The following is an 18,734-nucleotide window of genomic DNA, read 5'->3' on the forward strand; positions in this document are numbered from 1 at the left end:
ATGCAATTACACCGACTCAAAATCAACAAAAGTCATGACAATGATAGTGAAAAACGTCATACTAACTATGACTCTTAACATATTTCAGACGACGTGCTAAACTAGTAACCATTGATCGTAACAAACCGTTTGTAAATGTTTAAGCAAGTAAATTCCCGTCTTCTTATTTATTCTTTTATGTTTGACTTGGGTAGGCGGTACCTTTTTTGCATTATATCTAATTTTATTGAACAACAACTACATTTAACTGGTTCTTCTTTCTGCTGTAAATACAGTAAAGATTATAAAGGCAGAACTTAAATTAAAGTCTCTTTATATGTGGTGGTAAAAGCTTTGGTTATTTCTGATTGATTCATGTTGCCTGAAAACTGAACCTAGTGGTCGATGGACGAACTTCAACAGGACGAACTGAGATTCTTGTTGAGTAAAATGACCAAAACAGACGAAGTTTGTTCCTCAATCTGTTTTTTATTGAGTAGCGTTGGACGGTTCAAGTCGTCCTCACCGATGACATCACACCAAACATGACAACACATTTATCGTTCTCTTCGTATCTTTAACATTTGCTTCATTTGTCCGTGTTTTTTTTTTTGCGCAATGTAACATTTTATTTTCTTCGTACACGTTTTCCAGACTAATGTGTGTGTGTGTCCATCACCGTGGAAACAAGATCTCATTGGCTCTTTACTTTGGCGTCTGTGTGAGTCACATGTGACGACGTCCTGCGACGCGTTTAGCTGGGGGCGAAGTACGGCCTGATCTTCATGCTAATGGCCTTAAGTGAATACCAGCTCCCCTTCCAGTTCATCCACACCATGCCATCGTCTGTGCCGTGCTTGGCCATTTCCTTCGTGTAGGCTCCACCTATGTAGTATCGGCCGTTGGGATTGGCTGAGTGGCAGCGGTTGTACCACCAACCGCCTCCGTCCTCCTTCGAGCACTGCTTGGACGGATCCCCGGGAATCCTGGTGCAGACAAACCAGACAAGCAAGTTAAGTTACTGACGTTTTACAGATCAAAGTTCACATCAGTTTGTAAAAATGAGAAATGTTGCAGAAAAATCTATTGAGTTAAGAACAAAGTGGAAATCTCTTTGTGTATATATATATATTTTTCTATAAACAAAAAACTGCTCCATGAATTAAAACCTCGGTGTAGAACATTGAGACCTTTAGTGTAACTTGTCTTATTGATTCCTAACCCCCCCCGAGGCAGCCATGTTGGTTCTTGTCCGACTCACCAGTTGTCGTTGTCTCTGTCGTTGGTGCTGAACATCATCCCGTTGTGTATGGTCATGGTGCGGTTTTCACCAAACAGCTGCAAGGAACCTTCCAGGAAACAGTTGCCGGCGTTTCCAGAGTAACCATCAACTGCCATCACGTAATTGGACGTCTCTGATTGGATGGTGAACTGGCGGTACTGGGCGTAGACCTGAATTCAATCCAAACAGTTGAAATATAATTCTTCAAACTACGTGAATGTGATGTTTTTTATCAATAACAAAGAAACTGTTTCTTTTTGATTTTAAAACCAAGTGAACAATAAATGACAGAAAACATTTCCTTCGTCACTCGAACTAAACAAAGTGCAGACGTTCAGTTTGTGATGGACGCACCTTGTCCCCCGTCCAGTCCTGCATCTCGACGAGGACCTCAGTGGGGCCCATCTTGGTCAGCTGACTGATGCGATCGTTTCCCAGCCAGAATTCACCTGTCACAGGACAAACCGATGAATGAGCTGAGAAAAGCTACATCGAGACGTCTTCGATGGTGAAACGGTTCTTCGTCTCTTACCCGGAGTCTCACAGTGACCTTTCCCAACATCGAAGGCGGTGTTTCCGAATCCGCGGCGATATTCGTCCCAGCGCCGGCCGAAGTCGACGCTGCCGTCGAGCCTGCTCTGGATGAGGAGCCATCCTGGAGAAACAGAGAGACAGAACCGTCACGTTTAGAGAAAGTAGGAGAAGTTTAGTGTCGCAGGTGTTTGAGGTGATCGATGTTCTCACCTCCTTTTTGTGACGTCTGGTCACAGAAGACCTTGTACGGGGGGAAGAAGGTGTCGGGCTGGATCAGGTACATCTGAGAGTCTCTTCCTCCACGACGGAAGATGTCCTCACACTCTTTACCTGAACAGCATTTAAATATTATTGGCGATCACTTAATCCATCGCAGACATTATCAATTATAAATCGTTCCTGATCTCCAGAGGATGAACACTTACCAGACACCACAGGTATGGGACACTTGGTCCTGCAGGGCTCTTGACACAACACCCTCTGGGACTGGATGGCTTTTTCCAGTTTCTGGATTTTCAGCCGGACCTTGTCGAGGACGCCCTGCAGCCACGACACATTCAGTCAGAGGTTGGTGAGTTTGAACATGGAGAAAGTTTCTTCTTCTACACACGACTTGATGGACGTACCTGCAGGACTCGGATGTTGGAGGGGAACACCGTGTCCACCGTCTCCTTGATGTAGGCGTGTTGATCCTCCACTCGATCCGTGTACTCCCCCACCACCCTGCTGTTGTCTGAGAGCAGAGAACCAGCACTTTGTATATTTACATTAGAGTTAAAGGGAGACGGTGATACAGAATCTGACCTGCGTCACAATCCTGATCAGCTGGCTTCACTCAAACAGCCTGTGGTTCAAACCCATGAATAATCCACATGTGTAAAATGACAGTATGTGTATTCTTGTCATGAAGTTAATGCATCTGACCTCTTTGCACAATCAAATAATCGTATTTTATCCAGATGTGTATTTTTTTTGGAATAAGCGCATCATAGATCATGTTCACAAAGAACATTAATGAACTTTTTCAAATGACAGTTATAAGATTTTGTAAATTAGTTTAAATAAAACTGTATAAAAGTAAGATTTGACTTTGGACCTGATCCTCTCACTGGTTTGCTTCAGTGTGAGAAGAAGGCGGAGTCATGATGGATTTCACATGTTGTCGTGTGTCGGTTTCTTCTCACCGCTCACGACTCTCTGTCTCTCCCTCAGAGACGTGGACATGCTGGTGACGTAGTTGTAGATGGTGTTGGAGGATCTGGACAATTCGTCCACGAGAGGCTTCAGTTCGTTTATACTCTGTAAAAACGATCGTAAAGATGAAACAACTTATCCACGGATCCACTTCAGCTCATCTCTGTTGAGTTAGATTTTTACCGTCTTGACGTTTCTCTCTTGCTTCAGCAGCGTCGTCTTCAATTCACAGCCAGTGGGACACAAAACCCCCTGGTGGACAAAAACAAGTTTAACCCATCAGTCTCCAGGTGTCAATCATGTTGGGTCCAATAATTACTGTAATAGTTTTGCGGTTGTGCTTTTATTGGAAAAAATTCATGCAATCTTTCAACTGTCACTGGATCAGAATAAAAAGGCGTGAAAGGTTCAGTTCTTGATTTTCCCTCGTGGACATGAATCAGTTTTTACCGTCCCTGCAGTTGATGGAATCAAACATAAAGCCAGCGGTTGTGCGGTCGTACCATATCCTCTGCGGCGTGGTTACATCCTCCGGCATCAGGCTGCTGCTCCTTCTCCTGCAGCTGTGCTCTTCCCACTGGAGCCGGCGTCGGGCGGCCGCGGTACCTGGGTTATATACACAATCAGTGTTAGGCCACCATTTTCATCCTATATGAAAAACCTCATAATAATCTCTTTTTCACTGCCCCCTGGTGGCCGGCTGCTGTGTATGTCATCTAATTTTACATACAGTCTCTACATACAGTTATTGATGAAGTTTTATATAGTAGTATATATTGCTGCTAGTTGTATAACATCACGCCACATTTTGTTCGTCAGTGTGAATGTACCTGCTGCCACCGCTGATAGGGGGCGGGGAATATCGGTTGCGGTTGTAGCTATCCCTGCCCCTCGAAAGTGGGCGGTGACCACGAGCGTTTACTCCCTGAGTGACAAGAGAGACACATAAATAACCAAAAAGTCAAACTATAGATAAAACACGTCATCCAGCAGAGTTGGTACGTACGGTTCCGTTCCCCGCCGGCGAGCTGGTGGCTTCCTGTGAGAGACAAAAGACAAAGTTTCTCTTGTGTTGAATCTCACAGCTTCACTGAACGTTTCCCTGATATTCAGCCTGATGCAATTATTAGAGAAGTGAACTCACCAGGTCATAGTCGTCAAACTCCAGGTCTCCATGAGCCCAGTTCAGGCACAGGCACAGGCCCAGCAGCAGCAGCGTCTTCATCACTGTCCTAAGGTTCCTCTGATGGAACTGTCCCCGGAACCTGATCTGCCCTGGGTTTTATCCTCTTCTCTCGAGTGGACGTCCCACTTGTTGATCAGCTGAACTCGGTCAGGGACTGGGGACAGTTTACTGAGTCACAGCCTCGGGGGGGATCGATGTTTGTGGAGGAACAAAAGGGCAAAAGGACGAACACGCTTCCTGATAAGGCCGAATTTACTGAACATAACATTCAAGCAGTTTGAGCGTTTGGTGTCGTCCAGAGTTACAGCTTTACCACTTTGGTCCTTACCACTCAAAGGATGCAACATTTTTAAACTAGAATTTAATTCCTGCTAATGTCTCCAACACGTCCTGACTGAGGACACTGACATCCACCATCTATGAAAACTTTCATCACAGACAGTATCTGAAAATCGTCTGTATATGTTTAACTACTGATGCTTCCACCATCTTTCTATATACAGATATATCTTGGAGAGAGAAGCCTCTTACAGTTTATATTTATATGAATTATATATATACGATGACAGTAAAGTCCTGAATTTTGAACATATAAACTTGAGGCTGCTCAAACCGAACCTGAATTGATTGTTAAATGATTTGATCCCCAACTGGATTCAGAAATACTTTGTTTGCCATCGGGCAGCAGTGAGTCACTTTTGGGAATTGAGCGATGAAGTGACTGATATTTGTTTGAGTCCAGAAGGTTGAGTTACGAAATCACAGCCCTCAACACAAACACACACACACACACACAAACTGTGCATTTATACCAACAAACCACCAACGGTGTGTGATCAGCGGCAGCATCTAAACAGTTCTAACCCCATTTGTACGATGTCGGTTTCTAGTGAAGCGTCACCTTCTCGTTACTGAACCATTGGGTTAAACTTTCAGTAAAAAACTTTTCTGGTTTGACTTGTGACACAAATATTTTCTATTTGTTAACATTTAAAAAAAATCAATGTGTGTAAACACAGTACTGGTCAAAGGTTTTAGAACCCCCCCCCACACACCCACACATTGAGTTCAGGCCAGAGGAATAACCTGACATGGTACAAAGTTGAGCTTAGACCTGATTTCATTTAAATCGTAAACTTGATTTTTCCTGCAGCAACTAAATGTAAAGTCCAGAGTTCGAGGTTTAAGACGATTTCTATTGGAAGAAATGAACTTTGGCCAAATATTCAGATATAGATTATTCGTTTAGTTTCACACAAACTTTCACCATCACAGTCCAATGTTATGCAAATGTTTATTGATATATTGATGTGATAATTATAACTCTACAGATCTTTGAAGCTGGATACGCCACAAGTGAAACATCCAAGCAAAGAAAATGAACCGATAGAAGCTGTGTTTATATATAATCTACCTTTCATGTAACCAAGGAACCTGATTGGTTCTGATCGTCGGGTGAGTTCAGACTAACTTGGAACAGACAAAAGGGTAAGCAGCAGAACACGAGTCGGTGAACCACTTGAAGTCGTCTGCAAAACAAGAAAAACAGTTTCAATAGAAAGACCATCAGTGACGTTATATGAAGACGAGTGTTCGTATAATTCATTACATCCATAGTTCATCTTCAGACAGGTCTCGTTGGGATTATTGATGTCGTGGTGGTTAAACCAGTTCTCGTAGTTAAACTTGGAGCCGTCAGTCCACAGCCAGTAACCGGGCTGTGGATGGAAACACACAAATATAAACACATAAATAAATTGTATGGCTGCAGGATTTCGATGACGTATAAATCCTCCCTCGGGACGTATCTTATTGTCCAAAAGTACAATGTTCATGATAAATCTACATCCTGTCAGGTGATCTGATATATACAGACAATCTGTGTGATCCAAAGCATTTCCATACAAGCACGGGAGCAACGCCACCAATCCAGGTCTCAGGGAAGTCGTGGGTGTCTCCTCTGGTCAGAGACATGACGAAGCGATTCTCCTCGTAGCTGTGGATCGACGCCAGGTTGGCTCCGTCAAACTGGCAGTAAATCTGGAGGGAACACGAGAAGAAGTCTAGGATATGAACAGTGTGACATCCAGGGGGCGCTACACGTTTCCACGCCTCCCTCTTGTCCTCACCTCAGCTTCAGCCCACATCTTCGGGGTGTCGATGAAGCTGAAACACCTTTCTGCGTAGTTGCTCCAGCCGCTGGGGCAGGAGTACCCCACGCCTGCAAAACAGTCACGCAGCACATTTGATCAAATATTAAGTAGAATCAACATTTAGACTCAGGTTTGTATTTTATAGATTTAATTATTGTCTATTTGAGGTGAATCAATGAGATCTGCTCTCAAACACTAAAGACAGGGAAAAAATACATAAATAACTTATCATCTAAAATCTATTAAACATTAACCTCAACTGGTTTGAAATGACAAAAACTCAACATCATAGTATTAAGATCATTTACTTGAGTAAAAGTAGCAGTAATACATAATAAAATCATTCCAGTAGAAGTTAAAGTCCTGAATTTATCATTAAACCGAAACAGTTTGTGGTTGTTTAGCTAAATCCTGAACTTTAAGGTAAATTAAATGTATCTGAAAACATTCCTCTGAACTGTAATCACCAGAACCCAAACTGAAGCTCTGTGTGTACGTCTCACCACACTCCACAGGATCCATCCCCGGCCTGGTCTGCGTGTTGGGGATCTCCACCCCGGTGATGACGTTGACACACCAGCAGTACCCGGTGGAGCCCCAGCACTGCTGCGGCAGGAAGTTACCGTAGGCGTCGCACTGGGGGCAGAACGATCCGACGAGGCCGGAGCACTGCTGCCTCTCGTACTCACAGAGGCCCGAGTACTTGCCCATGGGCTCGGTGGAGTTGAGCGGGAGGGATCGAGTCGGGGTCAAAAGGTGGCAGAGGGTGAGACACGCACTGAGCACCTTCATCATGGTGATGATGAAGAAGAGGGAGTCTGGGCTTTTAAAAGAACACAGGAGACGAAAAACAGAAACCTCGTTAACGACCAGCTCAGTAATCACAGGTATAAGTTACTAATAATTAATAAAGCAATAAGAATACTTTGACTCTTTCTACCAGGAGAGATTCATTATTTCACTAAGTTTGATTTTAGTTTATTTAATCATGAGACGTCCACAACATTAACTCTCACAGATTAAATGCAGTAAAACAATGAAATATTCAGATTAGGTGCAGTAAAAGAGTAAACGTCACATTAATCTTAGACGTAATCATAATCTATGTAGAATTCAGATTTGGTGTAAAAGACTGTGTGAAATATTTGATTCATAGATGATTATGAAGGACACTGGTTGTGTCGTGGTTTTTGAAATCATCTCCACCTAGAAGGTAAATCAGGATATTGACAGTTTAATTCTATTCTGTGCACTTAAATAACTGATGAAATCATTTCAATCTAACTAAATTATTGTTTGTACGATTATAATAAAATCACAATAAAATCTCTGCTTGGAGAAAAAGATCTGAAGGATTGAAATAGATCATTTAAATAGATCGATACCACAATGTAATATTAATACGGACTCACCAAGGAGCAGCTGTGTAGATTATCAGAGTTTCTCCTGCGTCAGTATTTCACCTTCACATCCAACACTGACTCGGTTCATCCTCTCCTGTATTTATCCTGAATCAGCGGACGAGTGTAATCACGATAAGTTTTAGTTTACATCGTTTCTTCTTCTTTGTCCACGGCGTCTCATTGTGTCCCGTTTCCCAGAAGATCCGTTTGTTTCCAGGTTTCCTGTAACTTTAGCATCAAAAGAAATATAGAAAAGACAGAAATTTGTTGCAATCTGGTCTAAAGTTACTCGTGTTTTGTGCCGATCTGGGTTACAGACGGTTGGATCACTGACACTGTCTGGGTTACAGACGGTTGGATCACTGACACTGTCTGGATCGTATGTTAAGATCCACAACAACACCGGCTGGAAAACGACTTGATCTTATTTAAAACTTCACAAGTTCGGTTTCTCCAGGACAGAATCTCTTGTGTCCACTGAGATTGAATGTCGTGAGAAAAGCTTCTTGCATCAGGATTTGTTTTCACGCACTTTAATGTCCTGTGTTGTGGTTTTTTCCATCGTGACCAACACTGACAAAAACAACTCAGGTTCAACAACTGAGCTTAAGTTCACCTCGTACGTCAGAGATGATTCTACTGATTTCTGGTCCAGACTTTCCAGCCAGTTAATCTGAGGTAAGAGCTTCTCTTCCTCCTTGACGTTGACCTCGGTCCTGTCGTCGTGTTCGGCTCATGAGGCAGCGTCCAGCATAACCGAGGTCAGAGCGTATCTGAAACACTAACACACTCAGAGGTAAATGATAAACGGTCGATTCCAGGTCGCTGCCCGCATCTGTTTGAAATCGTTTATCGTGGTCTGACTGTTTTAATGATTCTGTCTTGCAGCAGTAACGTGATGGAGGAAAGGTTTCATCTCTTCTTTCTCCTCCACTGCTGCTCTCGTTCCAAAAGAAAATGTGAGAAGCTGTTTATCAGAAGAGTCTTTATGACGAGGACAAAGAGGAAGAGTTGACTGGAGCCAGACGAAGCAGAAGTTATTGTGGTCACAGACCGGTTCATACAGTGGTTCCAGTGTAATGTAACACAAACAGCGTTTAAAAGATAAGATCCTTTCATTGTTTTCAAAAGCTGTTAAACGTGTCACACTCAGTTAATCATGCTCACTACCTCTTTTCACCCGAGATCTCACTTCCTCTGGAAACCGTCATAAAAAAAACAGCTTTAGCTCTCGTCTTTGTCGGTTTGAATTCTTTCACCTCACTCTCTGGAATCATCGCTGCAGAACAGTGAAGGTAAGACCACGACTAACTGACGCTGGACTCCTCCAACAAGAGGAGAAACGTATTAAAAGCTTTCTACTGCAGCACTTGGACTTTTCTCATCGATGTTGTGATTTGGTGGATGTGCTCGGTTGCACTTCTGTCTCTGAGGTTTCTTCAGGTTTCTATATATATATATATATATATATATTTCTTACTGAGGACCATGAAAAGACTTTAAAGCTCTTTAAAACAGAATCACGTTAATGTCTCTGAAGGGACTTGACGACAAATGGTGAATAGTTAACAGATTAACACCAGGTAGCGTCAGTTTTTTTCTCACGCGCTGAGCAGAGTTCGTATCACAGATATTTTAGCTTCTTTCTGGTGAAAGTGGCGACGCGGCGTTCGGCTGATGTGAACTTGTGAACGAGCACTGGACGTATCCACTAACTGGGAGAGTTACACTTAAACAATCTATTGAAGTCTCAATAAAAGCTTGACGACTTCCTCATTTATCAAATTTCATTTCCTCCACGACTTTGGTTCCTCAGCCCCTCCTCTTTTTCTTTCTTCAGTATGGGACAGCAGATGATCCTTCACGTCACCCTCCTCTTCCTCCTCCTCTCCCTGTGCGAGGGTCAAAGTTCAAACCCCGAGAGGCCATCCTGCCAGAGCTGTGACCGCCACCTCTCCTGTGACTGCACCCGGGGCGGATTCACCCACGTTCCCATAGTAACAGACCGTGCGCTTACTCTGGATCTGTCCTTTAACAACATCACCACGGTGACCGATGACGACCTGACGGGCCACGTGCGACTGAGGGCCCTGAGTCTCCATGGTAACGCCACCCGATGCAAACCTTACTCTGAGCAGTAATCTCTTTTTTGTGGTCGATACCAACATTAGGCAGTAGAAGATTACAGAAAGCGTTATATAAAGTCAATACACGTGAAAAACAAGTGGTCAATGATTCCTCAGATGTTTGCATCAAACCATCAAGACAAAGAAATGTAATCAAGGTTTGATATTTTACAGTTTAGCCATAAACACAGTAAGTTCAGATCTGCTGAATTTAAATCCAGAATTAAAGTGAATACACATCTTCTCTGCATTGTTTGCTCTGTGAAATCAAAGGTTTTATGGACCAGCTGTTCTCTAATAACTGTTCCTGCAGGAAACAGAGTAGCTGTGATTCACCCGGCAGCGTTCGACTCTCTCTGGAGTTTGGAGGAGCTCGACCTGTCCAACAATCAGCTGACGTCACTCAACCCCGAGTGGTTCGAGGAGCTGGGAGCGCTGCTGCGGCTCAACCTGCTCCACAACCCGTACAGGTGAGGGAGGAGAAGCCCTCACAGCGCTCACCTTCTGTCCACATACTTGTGGCCGCGTGATGCAGTGTCCCTCTGGTCTCCTCCAGGTGCGTGGGTTCGACTCCGGAGTTCCGCGGGCTGGTGCGGCTGAGGAGGCTGGCGTTCGGAGGGCCGGCTCTGGAGGAGATAAAGATGGCAGCTCTGTCAGGAGTCACCGAGCTGGAGGCGCTCACTGTCCACGCCAACAACCTGAGCAGGTTCACGTCACACCTCAACTTGTCTGCTGGTTGATTTAGAAGTGGAATGAGTCGGAGAAGAACTCAGAAGGTTATGGTTCAGATCCAGGAATTTATTTATCTCTTTTTACATTTTCCTTGATTTCTCGGGGAATAATTCATGGATCTTGGTGAAAATAATCAGACACGTTGAGAGGACGGATATTAATGAGTGTGTGTGATTTGATCCAAATCTAGTCAATTTAAATGTTATTTCATAACTTCGCAACATTTTAGTTTCCACAGTTTTTATTGTTTTTATCTTTTATTTGGTGCATTTGATCTACTTTTACTACATAGGACTGATTTCTAGCTCTTAATGTTCTGCTCCTGATGAAAAACGCCAAATCAAGTTATAATCTCTGAATTATTTTCCATTAATAAGACTTAAGAGGCCACAGAAACACGGTCAGTTCACTTTAAGGAGAGTCTGAAAGTTTCAGATTGAATTTACTGTCAAGTTTAATAAAGAAAAAACTCATCGTAACGTTTGAGAGGAACTCATCCATAAAACATAACATTTAACATAACACTTCATTAAGTTTTTCTATTTACGACTGCAGACTGAATTCCTCTTTATTTCCATGGAAGAAAGAAAAAAGCTGTAACTTGTCCTGAAATTAAGTTTATTGATTGAATTTATATTTCAGATGAATCCACATTTGATGCTCTGTATCTGTTTTTGATTTGTTGATGACAGATTGATGATTTATGAGGACGTATGAGTGAAGGCAGTTTCCTACTTCTCTGCAGGTACGAGTCCGGGGCTCTTGCGGACGTTTGGCCGCTGGGTCGCGTCACTTTGAGCCTCCATGGACCCTTTTTGACAAACGTGGCATTGGCCTCGGCCGTGCTCGGTGACGTGTCGTACCCTGAGACGCCCATCGTCCTGGAAGACCTCCATCTGATTGGGAATGGGTCCGTTCAGCCGCTCAGGGCGGCGGCCCGGAGGAGGGTCAGGTGGGGCCACAGTCTAAAGACAAGATTCTCAACACAAACAATGTTAAAAGCCGTAAATCGACTGCTCTCTGTTCTCTGGTGTCACTGCTCAGGTACTTGACCTTCCAGAACCTTTCCGTTTCCGATGAGGCCATCGTCGGCGTGTTAGAGATTTTAGACGGAGTGCCAGTCACCCTCTTCTCTCTCGACGGGGTCACGCTCACCGGCGAGGGCAGGTGGGAAATCAGTGCGTCTGCTGGATAAAGAAAAGGATGATTAATGAAACAAGACATCTCTGCAGTTTAAATTAAAATTAAAATGTCCTCATGAACCAAAACTGCTTTTTCCTTTTTTGTGCTCAAGTTAATGTAAAGATGTATTTTAGTCAATATAGTTTTTATTCTCACATAAAAACTAACTTTAGTTTTAGTAACTTGTTAATTATTTTAAGAGCCGCTTTAAACTTTGTATGAGAAATGAAAAGGTTTGACTGTCGACTGCACAAACTGTAATTGTTCTTTCTTCCTCTGCCGACGTCAGGTGGGAGAAAGCGAGCTGGGCCGATACTTCCAGCATGGACGAGTTTTTCGCACGAAACGTTGTGGTTCTGGATGTCTTCAAGTTCGTCTCGTTTCTGCAACTGAAATTTCTGCTGCAGTACCCCAGGAAGGTGTCCGTCATAAACTCCAGGGTAAAGACGTGTGGTATTCATAAAGACCATCAGCGAGCATGTATACCATCAGTGACTGTATATATTGTGATGAACCTGCTCGTTACTTTGTTACGTCTGAACACTGGGCTTCATTCTGAGGTTTGACCTTCACCCTCAGATATTTGTGATTCCCTGCGCCTCGACCTGCCTCATGTCGAACCTACAGTACCTGGACCTGACCGACAACCTGCTGACCGACATGACTCTGGTCGAGACGCTGTGCGACGGAAACGGGACGCTGAAGGAGCTCCGAGTTTTAAACATCAGCGGAAACGCTCTTAAGGTGCTTTCACGAAACTTAAGAGAAAATTAAAGCATATGTGGCGTCTTGTTTGAACTTAACCGGAAACAAATGGCCTCTGTCCCCCTTCTGCTCAGTGTTTGTCTACGTTGAGTCGACTGGTGGTGACGCTCCACAAACTGACCCACCTGGACATCAGCAGGACCCGCTACAGCTCCATGCCCAGGACCTGCTCCTGGCCCTCCACCCTGCGATACCTCAACATCTCTGGGGCTAAACTCACCACCACCACTCCTTGTCTGCCCACAACTCTGGAGGTACTGAGCGGGTGTAACAGACGTGGCAGCATCAAAATGAAAACATGTGTAACTTGTCACGTATCGTGTCCAGGTGTTGGACCTGAGTAACAACGATCTCCAAGACTTCACTGTGGCCCTGCCTGTCCTGAGAGAGCTCCACCTTTCAGGGAACAAGTTCCTGACGCTGCCCCCTGGAGGCTGGTTCCCCAACCTCCAAACTCTGACTGTGCAGGTAGAGAACTATCACATCTCATATTTCTGCTTCCAGTCGTCTTTGTCGTGACCTCTCGGTTCTTCCACAGTCGAACACCTTGAACATGTTCCACCGCTCGGACCTCCAGTCATATCCACGGCTCCAGAACCTCCAGGCAGGTCAGAACAAGTTCGTCTGCACCTGTGACTTCGTGGCCTTCCTCCAGTCGAGCATTAAAGGGGATGAAGATGTGCGTTTAACAGACGGAGCGGAGAGCTACGTCTGCGACTCTCCTTTCTACCTGCAGGGGGAACCAGTGGGTCAGGTGTATCTCTCCATTGTCATGTGCCATCGGGTTTTGTTCGTGTCCCTGAGCTGCGGCGTAGCGTTATTCGTAGGGATTCTGGTCTGCGTCCTGCTGTGGCGCCTCCACGCCCTCTGGTACCTCAGGATGATGTGGGCGTGGCTGAGGGCCAAGCATAGCTCTCGGCGCCGCCGGCGACTGAGAGATGGAGCCGGATCAGAGGCACTGCTTTCCTTTGATGCCTTCGTTTCCTACAGTGAAAAAGATGCTGGCTGGGTGGAAACCTTCCTGGTGCCGGAGCTGGAGGAGCCAAGGTGAGTTACTTCTTCACTGGTCCATCGCTCCATGGAATCTGGTACAAATCACTTCCCCTGCCTTCTTGTTTATCGCAGGGAGGCCGATGAAGACTCTGAGAATCGCAGAGCCCCTCGGCCGCTGACCCTCTGCCTCCACAAGCGGGACTTCCTTCCTGGACACTGGATTATGGACAACATCATGAGCGCCATTGAGCGCAGCCGGCGGACTGTCTTCATTCTCTCCCAGAACTTCGTGCAGTCTGACTGGTGCCGCTACGAACTGGACTTCTCCCATTTCTGGCTCTTCGATGAGGACATCAGGGGAGAGCCGGCCATCTTGATCCTGCTGGAGCCGCTGTCCAAGGACAATGTCCCCAAACGCTTCTGCAAACTGCGCAAACTCATGAGCTCCACCACGTACCTGGAGTGGCCTCAGGAGGAGGAGAGGAGGGGGGAGTTCTGGAGGACTCTCCGAAACGCGTTAAAGGGAGAGGAGGACGAGTGACGAAGACCAGAGTAACATCACTCAGGGAAATGTCAAGAGATTTTTAATACTTTTTTTTTTAATACATTTGCAAACATTTTTTAAAAATATGTTTTTCAATTTTCATTAAGAATTATTTAGAGTCAATTGATGGACAAAAACTTTTATCCATTTAAAATCATGTACTGAAACAAAGTGGGTTTGAACATTTGAAGCTACTGTAACTGACATAAAACTCAAACTGTGAGAAAAGCATTTGGAGCAATAAATTCAAAAAGTGAACGTTTGTATTGTTTGACTAAACTGCAGAATTTAACATCTCTGAACAACTCAAACACTTTGTTGTGGTTCTCTTCAAATATTTAATAAATACAAATCATCAGCAGCAATATGAGTTCCTGTGGCAGAAAGACGGATAATAAAACCTTTCAAGGATCAATAATTATTCAAAGTGTGTATACTGCGCTGATTGATCCTGGATGTTTTACTTTCTTCTACACACGATGACCAACCTACAAAGACATATTTACCCCGACTGCTACAATAAGTTTAACACTTATCAACTTCAGGCACAATAACAAATAATGAAACAGACGTTTCAAATAAAAGTTCACTTATAAATAAAACTTACATGAAATGTAAACAGGTTTTATGTGAACCACAACTGTTTGTAATCAAAGTGCAAAGAGCTGCAGCTTGACGAAAGCCGGTCAAGTGTTTTCAAAGAACTGAGCAGGAGCTTGTTAGTGGCGTCGGAGGAACCAGGCGGAGTGCAAATAAAAATCTTTAAAACTTATTCATGGCACAAAATAAAGGTTATCTAAAAAAAAAAACTAAAATGAAGCAACGTATTCCAGAAATTCCAAACTATATATGACTTTGTTGAAAATTTGGAAAACTGGATCTTTGCTTAAATACATGATCAAGTCGGCAGCAGCTTTGGGATCATATGCTCCTACGCTCGCAAACCCCGGCCACCAGGGGTCCCTCTACAGGCGTTCTGTCAAAGAACGTGTTACAGAAAAAAGAAAAAGCCGAGTCAGTTCCTTGTCACGCCGACTTTGAAAGTTTGATAGCGGCACTTAAATCCAGACGTAACAGGGGTGTTCCTCAGCGCTCTATTCAAGGCCTAGTGTGAAGGTAATCCCATGGACTATACCGATGATGATGGGTTGCCAGGCAACCAAGTATCGGAGCCAGTCAAGCAGCTGCCCGTAGAGGACATGTGTCTTGTCCCAGCTGGAAGGAGATGAAGGAATTAAGGAAAGAGCTCGGAGAGACGAGAGGTGATGTGCGAACGAGAGCTGCTCAGTGTTTCTACGGTTCATAATATCATATATATATATACACTTTACATTTGATTTACTGGATATTATAAGACAGAATATTAACTCGAAAGGAAAATACATGTCGCTGAGTCATATTTTAACATCTATTACCAAAGATTGAAAGTTAAATTGGAGTCAGATTAATGATCTCAGTATAATGTGAAGAGTTCCCCAGCCACAGGGACAATAACAAAAAGGATACGGGTTGTTCATCATCCTCTTCAGGTCGACCTTCTCGTTGCAGTACGGGCACGTCTGCTTCTTACCCACGATGCACCAGCCGCGGATGCAGAATTCGTGGAATCTGGAGGAGCATGTTAAGGCAGAAAATCTAAAATGTGTCTGGTGCTACGACAACTGTTGTCCACGCAGACAAAATGCTGAGCTACAGGATACATGTGTCCGCAGGAGAGCTGGTAGGTGTCTTCGATAAACCCCTCCTCCTCCACATCCACCAGGATCCGCTGACCGCACACCGCACAGATGTCACTGGTCAGGCTCCTGCTGGGCATGCCTCCCTTGTTGTAGTACTGGACACACACAGTTTTGATTAGCCAAAGGCTGCTGATAAGCTCTGAAACTTTTCAAGAAGAAACTAGTCTTTACCCCGATTGTAGAAGCCATGTAGTCAGAACAGATTTCAGCAAAGTCTCTGCCCATGACGCCGTAGTAGAGACCATAAAACAGCATGATTACACCGACATCCATGGAGTCCTCTGCCTTGATCCTACAGACGGACAGACCAGAAGGTTTTACTTTGTGTGTAAATGAAGCGACAAACCTCTGGGCTCTCGTTCCTGTAAACGAAGCAACAGAACTAAGGACGAGAAAGTTCTTCGGTTGAACATTAAAAAGATGTTTATTTTACCATTGTACCCACTGAGCACATTAAAAATGAATTCTTCTGAAGTTTCACCTACTTTAAAAACAATTTGTATGTAGGCCCAACATATCCCATGATTCATTGTGCTTATGTGACAATCTACAAATGCAGCAGGTGAAGATTTGCCTCCGACCCCTGGCAGAGCTAAATCTAAAGCATGTTTTATTGCAGGTTTGAATCTGCACCAGAACTGACGGCTGGTTGGAGTCGACCCTGAAACTGAGCCACTGAGGAGCAGAAATAACTTGTTCACACAGTCAGCACAACAGAAACCCCCACAGATACTACACTGCCCTCCTGTGGTCAATGTCCACATGTAGTGTGACCACGCACTGACCTGAAGAAGACGTTGAAGCCGAACATGGTGAACATGATGGCCAGGTATCCCAGGACGCCCACCGCGTAACTCAGCTTGTAGATCAACAGGAACCACTTGTACACCATCCTAACAAACAACATTTCTGTTTAAATCCTAGCGGCACCAAATCAACTTAAATCAAAGTGACCACCATCGGGAGGCGCCCACAGCATCGAGCGCCGCTCACCTCGGCGTCCTGCAGGACAGCGGCTTGCGAGTGGCTCGAAAGATGACGTAGCTGGTGATGACGGAGAACATGCCCCACATGGACAGGAACCTCCACCAGTACAGTTTGATGGTGAAGTAAAGAGGCACCACCCACATCTGGACCAGGGTCACCAACTGAGGAGGACACGTACATTTAACGCTCTATAAATACTTTATTTTACTGCAGAACACAAGAGATACTGACTGGCTGCCTCTGTCCGTTATCGTCTGTTAGCACGATTACACAGATCAGCGGTGAACTGGGAGGATGTGGTGTGGCGCTCATTAAACTTTGGTGCGGATCAGGAATTCTTTTCCACTTTCTTCAAACATTGTCACCGATTCCTCAGAGAACAATCCGACACATTTAGAGGACGGATATTTACGAGCAGACCCGCGACTCTAGTTACCATTTTTATCAATGGGGTCCCATAGTGACGTAACAGCTGTGTCTGGTTAATGTAGAGAAATAAAATACGAGTTATTCCCCAGATGATGTGTGTTAGCATGTGTTAGCATGCGTGAGCCCCCCCCAGCCTCCTCCTCACGTTGTACGAGCGGTGGTGCCGCTGCTTCCACTGCACCAGGACGATCTGAGCCACCACCAGCGTGGCCACGAGGATCAGCACCATCTCGGCGTGCATGGCCTCGTGGCCCCGGTGCTTCACATGCAGACGCTCGTGCTGGACCCTGGCACGAGGCAAGAGCACAGGGGGTCAGGGTCAAAGGTGAATGGAGATGTAAATACTTTTAAAAAAAATCCCTTTTGCATTTCGAGAATAAAGTTGTAATATCAAGACCCGGAAGTGTCGACAGTAAAATCTCAAAGTTACAATGTCAAGAATAATAAGATTTACGTAGTAGTGTCAAAGATTAAAATATTGTGAACTGGAAATGTTGAGTAAAATTACAATATCAACAATAAACTCTGAGAGTAGAGGGAAAATAAATCAGAGGAAGATATTTTTAGCATTTTGAGAATAAAGTCGATATTTTAACGTTCTACCAAAAACACCAATCTGAGTCGACAGGTAGAACCAGTGATGGTGGAACACGTGTATACATCTATAGATCTGTATACAGATCCATATACAGATCTATAGATAGGGCTCACCTCCAGTTCTCTCTGTGGCTCATCTTCAGCAGGTCGTCCTGGAATCACACAAGCAGTAGCTCTGGGTTAGCATCGTGCGCTATCCGCTAAATGACATCAACACAAACTCCAGACACTTGATTTTACGCCTTTAATTACGTCACTGTTCCCGTCGCGGTGAAACAGGAGCAGCTCGAGTTTCACGTTCACAGCTGGCATCGAACAGCGCAGCTAGTTAGCATGCTAGCTAGGTCGGTCAACGTTAGCTCGTGTTAACGGTTACTTGAGCTCGTTTAACCGCCCACAGTGAAAACAGCGGGTGTATTAACGCAGGTGTTCCTACCTGGGGGAGCACAGCCGCCATTGTTAGCTTCTCACCCGCTCCTGCTGTTAGCTACACGGCAGCTAGCAGCTAGCACAGCTGTGACAGCGGCTACGGAGGCCCGGGAGGGTCAGTCACCATCTGCTCCGTAGAACCGCGTTGTGAGAAAGGTTGCCGGTGTCCCAGTAGCCCTGAAACACCGGCTTCCTTTCAGAAATATAGTGTTACAGAAATATTAAGTGTTTATTCCTTATACAATACAAAATAATTTTATTTGAAAATTCATACAAATCAGTCCTTATTACTTAGTTTGGTTTTAATCTGCTTCATGTTTAAAGAACGGGGTGAAACTCGTGATTGGTCCAGAGTTCAAGATGGCGGCCGCAGAAAGTGGAGACTTGTCATCCATCTTTATTTACAGTCTGATTTCTTCAGAAGACGTCCGGTCGTTTGCCACAGTAATGAAACTGAAATTAAGTTTAAGTAAGAAAACT

The 18,734-nt window shown here is 44.5% G+C and overlaps 4 protein-coding genes across 6 annotated transcripts; 1 reads left to right on the forward strand and 3 right to left on the reverse strand.

Moving 5' to 3' along the window:
- Positions 1-448: 448 nt before the first annotated feature.
- fgb (fibrinogen beta chain) lies at positions 449-4,279 on the reverse strand. The gene is made up of 13 exons (XM_035149032.1): positions 4,134-4,279; positions 3,996-4,028; positions 3,820-3,914; positions 3,493-3,595; positions 3,173-3,241; positions 2,980-3,094; positions 2,422-2,528; positions 2,221-2,335; positions 2,006-2,125; positions 1,794-1,916; positions 1,616-1,710; positions 1,241-1,431; positions 449-965 (listed from the first exon to the last, which is right to left on the reverse strand). Exons 1-13 carry the CDS (start codon positions 4,212-4,214, stop codon positions 734-736), a joined length of 1,479 nt encoding a protein of 492 aa, XP_035004923.1. The 5' UTR covers positions 4,215-4,279; the 3' UTR covers positions 449-733.
- A 1,176-nt stretch (positions 4,280-5,455) lies between these two features.
- On the reverse strand, positions 5,456-11,781 carry LOC118102683 (galactose-specific lectin nattectin). Of its 3 annotated transcripts, XM_035149038.2 has the most exons (8): positions 11,325-11,781; positions 10,359-10,483; positions 7,741-7,959; positions 6,832-7,151; positions 6,305-6,396; positions 6,081-6,215; positions 5,785-5,893; positions 5,456-5,704 (listed from the first exon to the last, which is right to left on the reverse strand). In XM_035149038.2, the coding sequence occupies exons 4-8, from the start codon at positions 7,121-7,123 to the stop codon at positions 5,637-5,639; spliced, it is 696 nt and encodes a 231-aa protein (XP_035004929.2). In that variant the 5' UTR covers positions 7,124-7,151; positions 7,741-7,959; positions 10,359-10,483; positions 11,325-11,781; the 3' UTR covers positions 5,456-5,636. The 3 variants fall into 3 exon arrangements, with proteins under 3 accessions (XP_035004929.2, XP_035004932.2, XP_035004933.2); XM_035149041.2 differs by lacking the exons at positions 10,359-10,483; positions 11,325-11,781 and adding an exon at positions 8,348-8,785; XM_035149042.2 differs by lacking the exons at positions 10,359-10,483; positions 11,325-11,781 and having other exon boundaries at positions 6,832-7,146; positions 7,741-8,785.
- Positions 8,897-14,331, forward strand: tlr2 (toll-like receptor 2). The gene is made up of 12 exons (XM_035149031.2): positions 8,897-9,026; positions 9,572-9,834; positions 10,171-10,327; positions 10,414-10,563; positions 11,335-11,541; positions 11,634-11,756; positions 12,061-12,211; positions 12,351-12,515; positions 12,611-12,790; positions 12,864-13,004; positions 13,075-13,583; positions 13,662-14,331. The coding sequence occupies exons 2-12, from the start codon at positions 9,573-9,575 to the stop codon at positions 14,068-14,070; spliced, it is 2,454 nt and encodes an 817-aa protein (XP_035004922.1). The 5' UTR covers positions 8,897-9,026; position 9,572; the 3' UTR covers positions 14,071-14,331.
- On the reverse strand, positions 14,098-18,411 carry rnf175 (ring finger protein 175). The gene is made up of 9 exons (XM_035149033.2): positions 18,262-18,411; positions 17,940-17,977; positions 17,374-17,515; positions 16,806-16,960; positions 16,598-16,705; positions 15,984-16,104; positions 15,774-15,907; positions 15,580-15,681; positions 14,098-15,288 (listed from the first exon to the last, which is right to left on the reverse strand). Exons 1-9 carry the CDS (start codon positions 18,280-18,282, stop codon positions 15,168-15,170), a joined length of 942 nt encoding a protein of 313 aa, XP_035004924.1. The 5' UTR covers positions 18,283-18,411; the 3' UTR covers positions 14,098-15,167.
- Positions 18,412-18,734: the final 323 nt, after the last annotated feature.

Source organism: Hippoglossus stenolepis, chromosome 23 (genome assembly GCF_022539355.2).
Source record: "Hippoglossus stenolepis isolate QCI-W04-F060 chromosome 23, HSTE1.2, whole genome shotgun sequence".
In the NCBI taxonomy this organism is placed as follows: Eukaryota; Metazoa; Chordata; class Actinopteri; order Pleuronectiformes; family Pleuronectidae; genus Hippoglossus; species Hippoglossus stenolepis.